The sequence below is a fragment of the Electrona antarctica genome, assembly GCF_951216825.1.
Source record: "Electrona antarctica genome assembly, chromosome: 2".
Lineage (NCBI taxonomy): Eukaryota > Metazoa > Chordata > Actinopteri > Myctophiformes > Myctophidae > Electrona > Electrona antarctica.
Window position 1 is genome coordinate 7,013,256 of NC_136807.1, and position 12,651 is coordinate 7,025,906.

At 43.1% G+C, this 12,651-nt stretch overlaps 1 protein-coding gene and 1 long non-coding RNA gene across 9 annotated transcripts in view; one reads left to right on the plus strand and one right to left on the minus strand.

Annotated features, from left to right (window-relative positions):
* The first annotated feature begins 2,384 nt into the window (after positions 1-2,384).
* Positions 2,385-3,297, plus strand: LOC306937438. Its single transcript, XR_013791604.1, has 2 exons — positions 2,385-2,620; positions 2,655-3,297. It is a non-coding gene; the product is annotated as an uncharacterized lncRNA (long non-coding RNA).
* The window catches only part of trim33 (tripartite motif containing 33), a 47,517-nt gene continuing 37,819 nt past the window's right edge, over positions 2,954-12,651 (minus strand). For 7 of the 8 annotated variants that reach the window (XM_079521124.1, XM_079521120.1, XM_079521119.1 and 4 more), the window contains exons 14-20: positions 11,499-11,667; positions 10,615-11,144; positions 10,317-10,431; positions 10,145-10,219; positions 9,272-9,424; positions 4,190-4,240; positions 2,954-3,727 (exon numbers count right to left, since the gene is read on the minus strand). In XM_079521124.1, the coding sequence (XP_079377250.1) occupies positions 3,506-3,727; positions 4,190-4,240; positions 9,272-9,424; positions 10,145-10,219; positions 10,317-10,431; positions 10,615-11,144; positions 11,499-11,667 (1,315 nt within the window). In that variant the 3' untranslated portion in view covers positions 2,954-3,505. The remainder of the gene's footprint in view (positions 3,728-4,189; positions 4,241-9,271; positions 9,425-10,144; positions 10,220-10,316; positions 10,432-10,614; positions 11,145-11,498; positions 11,668-12,651) is intronic. The other variant, XM_079521122.1, reaches the window with a different exon arrangement.

Genomic DNA, 12,651 nt, shown 5'->3' on the forward strand with positions numbered 1-12,651 from the left:
TGTTGAATTTCATGGACCCCCGCCCTGGGCCACATTCACAGAATAGACCCCCATTTGATGAGAACTTTCATGCCTCCATGACATTGACGTTGTGCTTTTTGTGTAGGACGGAGTCAATTTGTTACAAGTTGAGTTACAAGTTACAACACCGGCGGTTGTACTGTGAACATTTCACACATTCAGCTCACATATCAACAAGGCTTGTTAAGCTTATTATTCGCTCATTAGCCACTCTGCGGCTGCTCCTCTTCTACGAACTGTGCATTCTCACAAGATGATGTGAAGATCCATTGAAACTCACTGATGTAACAACCACACAATCAACTTTTATCAACAGTTTAATCCTAATTTATACATAGGCTACTCAGTAGAACTAATGCTATTTGTTCTAATTTGATATCCTACTTATTTTATCTTAACTTTGGTTTATTTCCTTATCGCTATGCCGATGACATGCTCTATCATACTATCATGTGTTTTATCTTGCTTTTCTAAAGCACCCCCGCTTCCAGCAGCTGCTGGAGCCTAATTCTTCAAACGCATTACAAATGTATAGGCTATACTTTAATTTATGTCAATTAACAAATAATGCATCCTATTCATGCCTTATCGCATGGTAATGACATGCTTTTATGCGCGGTAGTGAAAGACAAACGGACAAAGACATGTCCGTCTCTCTCTCAGCTGATGGCTCTTCACGTGTCACCACGGAGGTCGCGTGCAGCGCAGACATTCCATTCCCCCCATAATGTCCTGTATGTAAATGTAGCCCATTATTATCCACATGTGGATTCGACGTTCCAACTTCCAACGGAAGTCAAGACATACAGATCAAGCGAACTAATCAATAATAATTAGAAAGTTGACTTTACCTGCAGATAAGGCTCGTTATAGCGCCGAGAGAGAAGAGGCCACTTGGATGTGCTGGAAATGCAGTGTCAGTGACTTCCTTCCGTGACTTCAGAGATAAATGACATTCAATCAGCTGACTTGTCCTGCTGACTAAGCACTGGTGTCAGCTCCTCCTGGAGACAAGTCTTTATTATATATATATAAACAATCTGCTGAATGTATAAAAAAAAATCACACCCGTGTGAACCGAGTGGTGCAACTCCCCTCTCTCCCTCTCTCTCTCATTAGCAGGCAACAGTGCAGCACTATCTGTTTCTGGCACAACAGCGCCACTTTTGCCCCTACTGGTACTCAGTCACATAGGTTAAAGTCACATAGTCACATAGGTTAACACAGGCATTGCTGTTCCTTGGAGTGGTTGCACCACTCAAAAATAATAATAAAAAAAACCAAAGGAAAAAAAAAGTCACTTCTACCCAGCTCTGGTCCATAGCTCTAATGCGAGCAGTAAGGCTATGGACCAGAGCTAATTTCTACCTTGCAATTCTGGCATTTTGCTCACTGGAAGAAGCAGTCCGATTTGTGTTTTAGTTGCCTGTAAAAGTAGCAATACCACAATATAGAAATACTGAGACTAAAATACCTCCTTTTAACATTTCACGTTCACAAGTAGCCTAGGCTACTAGGCCTACATGTACGAGTAGCCTACTAATTATGCAAAATAATATAATCAAATTATAATCATATTGGACTGTTCATTTAAAAGGGTGCTAAAGTCACGTGTGATTTGTTAAAACAAAGCTCTATATTGACAGTAAGTAATCATGCTAGAGTATTTGTTCAATAATTGGAGTCTCCCTGCATCCATGCAGCTCTTTAATGAACAGAAAATACAATTTCAGGTGGGTCACCAATTTCATCCAATCAGGAGACCTCATTTATCAGCTATAGTTTGATTCCAATTTTGTCTGCTCATATTTTTTGGTTTCATCACATCCAATTTCAACTCGTTTATCCTGTAGCCTTGTAAGAGTAGGCCTACTCTCTCCCTAATTATGAAATTGGTATCCGGACATGAAAAGCTGGAAAGATGGGGAGACCCCATTAATAACTTGGAGTTGGTAAAAGTGGGGCTGATTTTATGACTGTGCTGCTGGGTATAAGCCTATCATTTATCAGTGAATGTTTGTCTAAATCTACAAAGTAACTGGTAACTAAAGCAGCAATCTGACAAACGAACAATCATTTATCTGGGGAACCACTAAAGATCCATGATGGGGGTCTCCGGATCTTACATTGAGAAACACTGTTTTTTTTAAGTGACATTTGAGTGACTGGGTCAAAGATATAGGGCTCCATTTTCGTCACCGCTAAACCCCTTATCACTAAACTTCTTTACTTTTTTTTTTACAAAACATTTTGGAGTAGTTAAAATGGCCAGTCTACAAGCTCACAACGTGTCAATGTAGATTGGCTAGTTGAACTATTCAAAAATGTTTTTCAAAATAGTAAAAAAAAAAAGGCAAAGAAGTTTAGGGATAAGGGGTTTAGCGGTGACGAAAATGGAGCCCATAGTCTTCCCAGACACCCAAGTATCAGTTTGTATCAACAATGTAAATGCACATGGTTGACAAGCCTTGGAATTACAATAAATAACAGTGCCACCAAAACCCAAAAGCCCTTGAAAATGAACTATTTATATTATTACAATGTTCGAGAAAGAAATCCAGTCTAATAATGGTTCAACTCGAAGACCTGAAAACTGTCCGTTGTCAATTATTCTGGTAATGGAAAAAAAAAAGACTCTTGTAACTGTATATAGATTTATCCATGACATGTCGATGAGCCTAAACCAATTCATGTTATTTCAATCTATATAATTGAAGATGGAGAATTATATCTCACCCCCCCCCCCCAACTTTCTAGTGATATAAAGAAAATACATATACAAGTTATTTACAGTATAAAACAGTGTGGAATTATCAAATAGCCTACTTAATGTAATAGTAAAACCTTAAAACTTGTGGTCTAATTATACTAAGGCTAATCAACATCCTAACTGACCATCCCAACCTTACCCACCACTTTAGACACTAGGATATATTTCAAGAACAGATTTTTATTGATGACTCACCCAAACATCTATAGGAATACTTTCATTGGGTTAGATTCTCTTATTTACACAATGCTTCCACAAAGTCATACAAATACTTGATAGGTTTCATGTCAAAGTATATATATTATACATTAAGACCTGGGAATGAGAGTTTCAAATGTTTTGTAAAGCAACTGTCACAACAAATCTACAAACATGGTAATAGAAAAAAAAGAAGTGGACCGTTCATTAAATTAATTACCGCAAAACAAAATATTTTCAAGTCTGTACAATAGAGTTCTTGCATGTCCACGAACTGAGGATGATGAAGGATTGCAGATCTTCAGTCGTTCCGTCTTAAAAACGTCCAGACAAAGGCAGATCTCATTACGCATTGTGACAGATCGTTCCGAGGCAATGCATGAGAGAAACGTACGATCAATCTTGTCTTTTGACATGTCGCCTTGAAAAGAAAAACAGAGAAGCGCGGCGCGGATGAAGAAGACGGCTGTTCCTCCGCTTCTCTTGTCCTCCAAATTCAGAGATGAGTCTCGAATCTCACTTGATGTGCAAAACATCCAATTTTAACCGCTTGCGCCTGGGCTGTACGAAGTCGTCTCCAGAGTCATCTGTGGCCTCCTTCTCCTCCACCTCCTCCTCCTCAACTGCTGACTCGTCTTCCGGTGTCTCAGGGAAGCTCTGGTCGGGGTACATCTCCAGGAGCTTCTCCTCGAAGATGATGCTCATCGCCTTGCCCGATATCGCCATCTCCGCGCTCACCTAGCGAAGGGAAAGGGGGTGGGGAGTGTCGCCGGGAGAGGAGAAAGGAGGTAGGAAGGGAGGGGTTGGGAGAAAATTAGAGCTGGTTAGGACTCTTTGTGGCAGGCCGGTCCCAGTTCAACCATGCTGTACACTGTACAGAGACAGAGCATAGGGTATCTTGCCTCCACCACCGCCCCCGACTGCCTTTCTTTACAATTTCTTATTTTGTCGAGTCATTCTGCACAATGCAATGATCCAACAATCTACCAGTAGATTCAAACTACACAAAGGTTGTATAAATATTTGTATGGCTTTGCTTCCCCCTCCTTTTTTAACGCCAGGTAAAAACTGCAGATCCCTGCAATCTGCTGGTAGACTTTTAGATCTTTCACGTGTTCCTTGTGAAATCATAATTCCGAATTAATGGTTGTGGAGCCTCGGCGGGGGGCAGGACACCCGTGTGCATTTGAAACGGCTTACCTGGTTATTAATCTGTTTCTCCTCATCATATACTTGGATTATGCGAGACATCTAAAAAAAAGGGGCGATAACAGTAAAGACAAGACAAGCAGCAGGGAGGCAGGAGCAGAGCTTTACAGCACAGGCAGGTTAGCCAACAACCCAGTCTGCGCTGCAAGTCCTAGACTATACCTCGTAGCCAGTGAAGGGATGTCTCAATCGGTGGTGTCGTTCTACAAAGCATCTCACTTCCCAATTGCTGATGCTGCAGCGTCACATGCTCTATTCAGAGTCACCTGCCTCTGACTGGTGAGGGAAATTATCTGCTTGGCGTCGTCAATTCTCAATGAGTGGCAGACAGGAAGACAGTTTGAATTGAATTAAAATGGGCATAAAACCCAAGGCCAATTTTTATAGTTTGTTTTCCTGTACAGCTTAAAAACTATAGAAGGATAAAAACATGGCAGGCAGACCTTATAGCACACCATGATGTAAGCAAAGCAACGCAGCTAATACAATTATAATGGACTCCCGATGATGCTTTGCTACAGTGTTACAGCTAACGCCCATTATTAATTGTATTATCTGCAGCTGTGTATCTTACATCGCTGCATACTATAAGGTCAGCATGCCATGTTTTTGAGGATGCCTGGCTTTTGAAATTAGGTCATATGGCAGCTAAGTCTATGGACTTTTAATGTTTGTTCAGGGCGAGATTAAACAAACATTGACGACGTGAGATGTCATGTGGCCAATATAAATACAGCGTGTGACTGATTTAGTTTCATACAACAACACACTGCATTCATGTCTCGTGTATTGTGGCAGTGACTCTGCAATGAATGAGGCATTTTTATTTTATTTACACTTTTGTGGTTTTTAACATGTACAGGAAAACAACCAACAAAGCCGCTTATGTTTTGATTCAAACTTTGTTTTGCACTTTCAATGCTGGTCGTTTCCCTTGATCAAAAAGTAGCTGACACTAACCACTTCTTTGTAGTAAGAAGAGAGATCTCCACACAGACATATCGTATATAGACCCTTAAAATTAGGACACACAAAAGGAATCTCACAAACTCAGACAGCAACAGACTGGATATAACCCAGGCTCAACACTACAATAAGTTTGATTACATTACAAGTCAACTTACAAAACGAGTAGGCTTCAAACCACAGCCCAACTGAAATCAGATTTTTGGATCCAATTTTTTCTATAATTTTTATCCCATGATTTTGTAACCCATTTTTTTCACCCAGTGTCAATTATCTAATGTAATCCTGGGCGCTACACTCCCTCTGCCAACCTGGGGAGAGTAACGGACTGACCTCATGCTTCCTTCAATGCATGAGGAGTCCAAGCTGCTTCTTTTCATCTGACAGGGGGGAATTTCCCTGGTTGGACGTAGCGTGTGGAAGGAACACGTTATTCCAACCAGTTCCTTTCCCCTCCATCAGGCGCCCCGGCTGGCCAGGTGGAGGCAGTTTAGAGACCAGGATTACTGCATGTTTTTTGTGAGGGTACCTATACTAGGGGACACGGGGAGAACATGTAAACTCTACACAGAAAGGCCCTTTCGCCAACCTCCCCTCTGGTGTGGCTTGGACACTGATGACGTGGAGGAGAGAATATGCCCCCAGCACCCACAGCGTCCCCAGCGGGAATCGAACCCAGGACCTTCAAGCTGTGAGACGACAGCACTACCAACTGTGCTACCGTTCCCTATTGCTCGATGGTTCTCATAAAAGATAAAAAAATTAAATAAAAACTCATATTTGATTGAAGTTTCTATTTGAGAACATTTAACTTCAATATATGAAATGAACATTTAACCCATTTTGACCTGAGATCAGATTCTAAAAATGTCTTCTACATCCTGACAGTTTTCTGAAAAAGCTATGTTTCTATGTCAGTGGTTCTTCGATGTTTCAAAAATAGCAGACCTACAAGCTCGTGAGCTTGTAGACGCTGGTTGTGTCTCAGCCAATCACATTCTCAGTAGACTTTCCCAGTCCCCTGGGGCTATGGGATCTAAATTAAACACTGCCTTGTGTCGGCACCTGTGCATCCCGAGGCAGAGAGGCAGGCCATTTCTCGCTGCAAATGTGTTCAGTTACATATTTTAGCGTATTGTTCAAGTTTAAAACGAGAACGTTGGTATTGCACCGTCCAGCTGCCACATTGTATAAGATTAACCCATTCTGGGCGGGAACCCCTTTTGGTGTTAGCATTATGTCATGCTTTAGCTATTGAAAAATAGCATATCTACAAGCTCATAGCGCGAGCTTGTAGGTCTGCTATTTTTGAAAAATCGAAGAACCACTGACATAGACACATAGCTTTTCCAGAAAACTGTCAGGATGTAGAAGACATTTTTAGAATCTGATCTCAGGTCAAAATGGGTTAAGAATAAAGTAGCAGCTGTAGCGTCTCGATCATGAGAATCCGCTGCATGTGTACTCGTGGAGGAACATTGAGCTATGGGAATCACACAGGTGAATGAAATCATGATTATTTATAGGGGCATGCTTGCTGATGTAATTAAAAAGGTAGGATAAGTGATTTTCTTTGCTTAAAATTACTGATAAAAAGCAATATATTGTGATAGTACTCATAATTTGCTAGTATAGAGTGTTCAGTAAGAGGAGTCAGCTTTTTATTAAACAGAAAATGCATTTTCAGGTCGGGGAAAGCAATTTTAACCAATCAGGACAGAGAACGCAGTCAAGATACAGATTAAACAAGTAGAATTGTAAGTGACGACACAAAGAAATGAGCAGACAAAATTGGAATTGGAGCACTATAAAAATTAAGCTGATAAGTGGCTACTCTCCCCTGATTTGTCACCTACCTGAACATGTATTTTCTGTTTATTAAAGAGCTGGAGAGAGACAGGGAGACCTGTTACTGAACAAACACTCTATAGCAATGATAACTATCAGAATAGTGATTTCAACAAACCACCTTTTGTTTTAACCAAAACAATATATCACTGTACTTTTAAGTACAATGTTTTTGATTGACTTTTACAGACTTTGGCTTAAAAATATACAAAATAAATATATATATATCTTTTTAAATGTATGTTACTGCAACACCAAGTGGGGTATACAAATATTATATGTTTGTTGAGCTGTGTCCATTAGTAAACGCTGCATCTGCCATATATCTTTCAATAGAGTAATAGTTCCCTCTAGTGGTACTTTATCATATTGCTGGTTGAAATTGGTTAGCTCCTGCCAATGTAATCAATCACGCATTAGGTTTTTGAGTGGTGCAACTCCAAGGAACAGCTTTGTCCCCATGTTCCAACCTGTGTGACTATGTCCCTGTGTCCCGATGTTTAGAGTACCAATAGGGGGTGTTGTTGCACCACTCGCTTCAGACTGGTCTGATTTTTGTTTGACATTATTTTGAAATTAGAGTTTTAGGGACTTTTGATATTTAAAAAAAATACACATTTTTTTTATTTCCAATCGTGGGAATCTATTGATAACTACCGTATGTGCCGATTATGCTCTATAAGTGTGAAAAACATTTCAGAATGTCTTAAATTATACAATGAACAAGCAAGTAAATATAAAATACACATAACCAAACTTAATTACTAGAAATAACCCACTTACAAGCTCATGAGTCAAAATGTGATGCATTATAACTATATGCTCATTGTCTGCTTTGTGTCCGGGTAGCATAGCTCAGTCGGTAGAGTACTCGCCTTTCGACCACAAGGTTCAATCCCAGGCCCTGACAACTCATAGCAGTAACATGGCTTGGGTGTGGCAAGTCATCCGCCAAGTACTGGGAGCTGATGGTAGGTGTTGCGCTCCACCTCAGCAATCGATCTCCCAGGGGTCTAACGCAGTGGTTCCCAAAGTGGGGTCCGGGGACCCCCAGGGGTACTTGAGGGAGTTCCAGGGAGGACCCAGCTAAATGATAATTTGGAACCAAATGGACCCTTATGGGTCTGTAACTCAGAGAGTGTACAAATGGAACCAAATGGACCCGTCCATGTGTACACTCTCAAGAGTTCAATTAGCATTGATTTTACAATATAAATTGGGGGTCCCAGAGATAGAAATGTCATTAAATGGGGCATCGTACGTAGACTAATGCATGTCAAACTGGGGGTCCTTGAAATTAAACGGGTTGAGAATCACTGCTAGAGCCGTCAAAATCTTCTTATGGGGATCCCTGTCATATTTTTTCAAATGGGGGTCCGCGGGCTAATGAGTGTCAATTTGGGGGTCCTTGGAACCACTGGTCTAACGCATTGTGAAACGGGGATAGACTCCCGCAGACCCGCACTCTGGCCGATACCACAATATATGGCGATAGAGTTGCATCTGATATCGGTCTGGTTCTACTTCAAAACGCACCCACGGCAGGATGGAAAAGTGGATGTAGCAGCCAGTTAACAAGAATGGTGAAAAGGAGGGAGACAGATGTACATTCTCCACACACATTTATCAAGAAAAATCTCACTGGAAGATTTTTCTTTTCTCTTCAGGAAAATAAAACCACAATATTTAAAGACCACATTTAAAAAAAAATAATAATACATTTAAAAAGCTAGCTTTGAGAAAAAAAAGAGAAGAGAATTCAAGCTGAATTGACCACAGACGTGTACAAGAGTCAGTGTTACGGTCCAGATGCTGCGTTAGTGATATTCAGCCAATGTTCCCATAGTCACAGATGAAGTTGAGCACCCAGCGACGCCACACCACTCCACAGCAGCCAATGTTAAGTCAGCACACCTCCATGCAAACAGTAAGTATGGCTGCACCATATAGAAGAGATGTGCCATATGTTGCTGCTTTAGCAACACCGTAAGCCTGAGATATACTCAATTGCTCCTGAGTGTTGTGCACCGACAGCCAATCTACAAGCTCACAGTGCACCAAGAGCTTGTAGATCGGCCATTTTCAGTGTGCGACACAATAGAGTATAAATCATATAGCATATCGTCTGGTCCATATGCACGAACGTACGCATGCGGGTGCCCATGCCACCCTTCCCCAGCCCAAAACAACCCCAACCCCTGTCGTCGTCCCCACATACAAAAGACACAAAAAGCAGGCTGAGGAACTCATGCCACTCACCTCGTTGTACTTGGCGCAATTGTTGAAGACGAGACGCACGTCGCTGACAAAGCCTTGAAGTGTCTTGTAATACTTGGAGCTTCTCAGCTGAAGCTTCTTCTTCACCTTCTTCAGGTCCATGGGGTGCTTGATGATCTTGTAGTAGTTGGGCACCTGAGTTGGAAATGAGCAGGCCACAACAGAGTCATGAATACAATCAAATAATAAAATGAAAAGGTCAATTTGTACTTTTGATAGATATTTGTGGGTGGGTTAACTGGGTTTATGGGTTGCTTTGTGACAGTGGAGTGAAATTAAATGTAGGGGGGGATGATATTCAGCAAATGGTCCGGCTGGCCGGAAATGGAACGGGACGGGGGAACGGGACGGGAAAGGGACTCGCTGATCGGAGCATTGCCACCATGCGTTATGCCCTGTAACCATTGTATCGGGACACCCCTGAAAGCCTAATTTATTACTCATAAAAATCATGTCATGGGTCCCTAGAAATTGGTTTACAAACAAACATGTATTACTATTATTGTCTATTAAGGTAGAGGACATCCTTCTATTCAACTAATGAGACCTTCAACAAGTAGCCTCTTGTGCTACTACTATGTAAAAACAAGAGTATCATTAACTGCCAGGTGTAACAAGTGCTGTCTCCGTTGTGCATCTGTCCCCCTTTTTATTATTATTTCTTTTTTTTGTCACAACCTCCCGGCCGTTGTTTGGGTTCCTTTCCCGAAGTTCTTTTGTCCCAAATCCCAGGAGGATCCCAGGAGTGTAGTTCTGAATGTGCGTGCGTGCGTGCGTGCGTGCGTGCGTGCGTGCGTGTGTGTGTACGTGTGTGTGAGAGAGAGAGAGATAGTTGAGTGAGGGAGATAAACTTACAGAACTGGCAACAGGATCCCTAAAACCCACACTGAGCTCATGGCAGAAAATGTACAGCAGGAGCCGCTCACATTTCTGGGAACACAGAGAGACACGTTAGTATTGATTGGTTCATGGTGTCACAGAGACTCACGGCTGTGTGTTGTACTGTCTGTGTGGCAGTGTTACTGACCCGCCGGTCCTCATGTCCCAGAGCATGGTCAGCCACCTTGGCTTTCTTGGTGTCATCGGTGTACTCTATCTCCGGATTGGTCAGGTTCCGACAGAACGTACAGAGGAAGTCACCCCTGAGAGGAGGGGGAGAGGGTAATGCTCAATTTGTGCTCCATCGTACGACGAGTGTTGTGGACCGAAAATAGCAGATCTCTAAGCTCACACACCGCCGAACAACCAAGTATAAAATAGGGCATAAGTTGTTAAAGGGTACGGAGCTTAGTGAGCTAATCGGTAATCACACACAGACCACCTACCTGGGGAAGATTTTGATGGTCGGGACATGACACTTCATGTGGAACACTTTGGGACAGCGGTCGCAGCACAGCAGGTCACCGCCGTTGACGCACACGGCGCACCAGTCCTCGTTGGGGTCGTCCTCCTTCACGCCGGAATTGGTGGTGGCGTCGGCCGTGGCCACTGCCCCCGCGCTCTCCGCCGTCCCTTTGTCCGAGGAGTTGCCGTTTGTCAGCGGCGTGTCCGCGGCGGCGACGTTGTTCTGGAAAGGTGTCGCGAACGTCGTGGTGGATGTCCAGGTGGAGGGGACGCCCATGGTGGATGTCCAGGTGGAGGGGACGTCCGCGCAGGACGTCATGGTGGATGTCCAGGTGGAGGGGACGCCCGCGCAGGACGTGGTGGTGGATGTCCAGGTGGAGGGGACGCCCGCGCAGGACGTCTCAGTGCCAGGCTCCGTCTTGATGCGCTCCCCTTGGGTCTTGTGGACGTCCAGGCCCGAGGACGGCACGCCCGGCACCGCCAGAGGACTCATGCTCTCAGGACTGCTCATCTGGGGAGGGAGAGGTTTACACAAGCAGAAATGAGACAGGATAGATTTGCCATACGATGAACGAAAACAAAGTCTATACTATACTTTAGTGGACATTACAGCTTAGCTGTGCTGACTGATAGAAGATGGGTATATATGGGTATACTAATTCAAAGACATTGAAACCGCGTTATACAGGGAAAAGGGGTATTTACTTTTTCATCCTTGTACAATGCCCAAAAATGTCAGTTGAAAATACACTATCTTTGACTTACAAGGTAAAAATAGGGTGTCCCGAGTTTGCTAGGACTCGTGATCTATGCTACAAATTAGTGTCTATGTATCTACCATGCAGATTAGTGTCTATGTATCTACCATGCAGGCGCTCCTCCCAGCATCCTTCCCTCGCTCCATCTTCACATTGGAGATGGACGTGCCGATGCTTTGGCAGCTGTAGTCGTCCTCGGCCCCAGGCTCCTGTTTCACCCTCACCTGCTCTGATGGAGCACTGGCGGCGGCCAGCGACCTGCTCGCTGAGCTACAGCTAACACACACACACAAAAGACAATCAATGAATATAGTGCAATCTGTTTGTGCAGTTCACATTTCCAACCAGCAGAGGACATCAAAGTCTGCATTAATCATATGACGAAAACAAAGTCAAGGTACTGAAAATATTCTCCTTTTAAATGGATCCTTCAAGAATAAAAAAAAAGGAGAAGAATAATTGATAATCACCTCCTCTATCTAAATTCACAGGATTGATTTCAGTTAATAAAGACACAGCATGGACAAAGCATTGCTCAACTGTGTCCATAAAAGGTTTTAGCGGGAAAAAGACACATAGTAAGACAAGTAAGACGCGCGAACGCGGGAAGCAAACGCAGCTCGTAAATTGCAATAACAACAATTAGCTTTTTTAACGGTTTTTTTAAGTTACGTTTTGTGTGTGTGTGTGTGAGTGTGTGTGTGTGTGTGTGTGTGTGTGTGTGTTGTGTGTGATACAGCTGCGCCCTCTGGTGGCGGGCGGGCGGTGTTACATCGTGACAGACAGACAGACACACACACACATGTTCTGCTAGGTCTCATAGTTAGTGCTCACTGCGTAACCAGAATGCTTTGCAGCTATCGTGTTATCTCCAGTGATGGGGAATTGAAGCAAAACTTGCTTTATATGTAGATTTAAATTCCAGTTCTCATACCGATATGTCTCCATGTACCAGTATGCATTGTACGTACGTTTATAAACGTAGCTAGGCTATGGGTACCTACTGGTACCATCTACGCGCATGTCCGTAGACAACCGTATACTCCATATATGAAAGCAGCGACCGTCTATTTACCTTTTAGCATTGCTCTGGTTACTATGGAGAGCCTCCGTCCCCACCAGCAAGTCAACTCTGTGCTCATAATAAGGGGTCTGAGCTAATGCGAGTTTGCACTGTGCTCATAACATAAGCCCCCACCTTCCTGAATAACGAGGATCGTAGAGTTAGTGTGGATGTAGCAGAGTTGCTCAGAGCCTCTG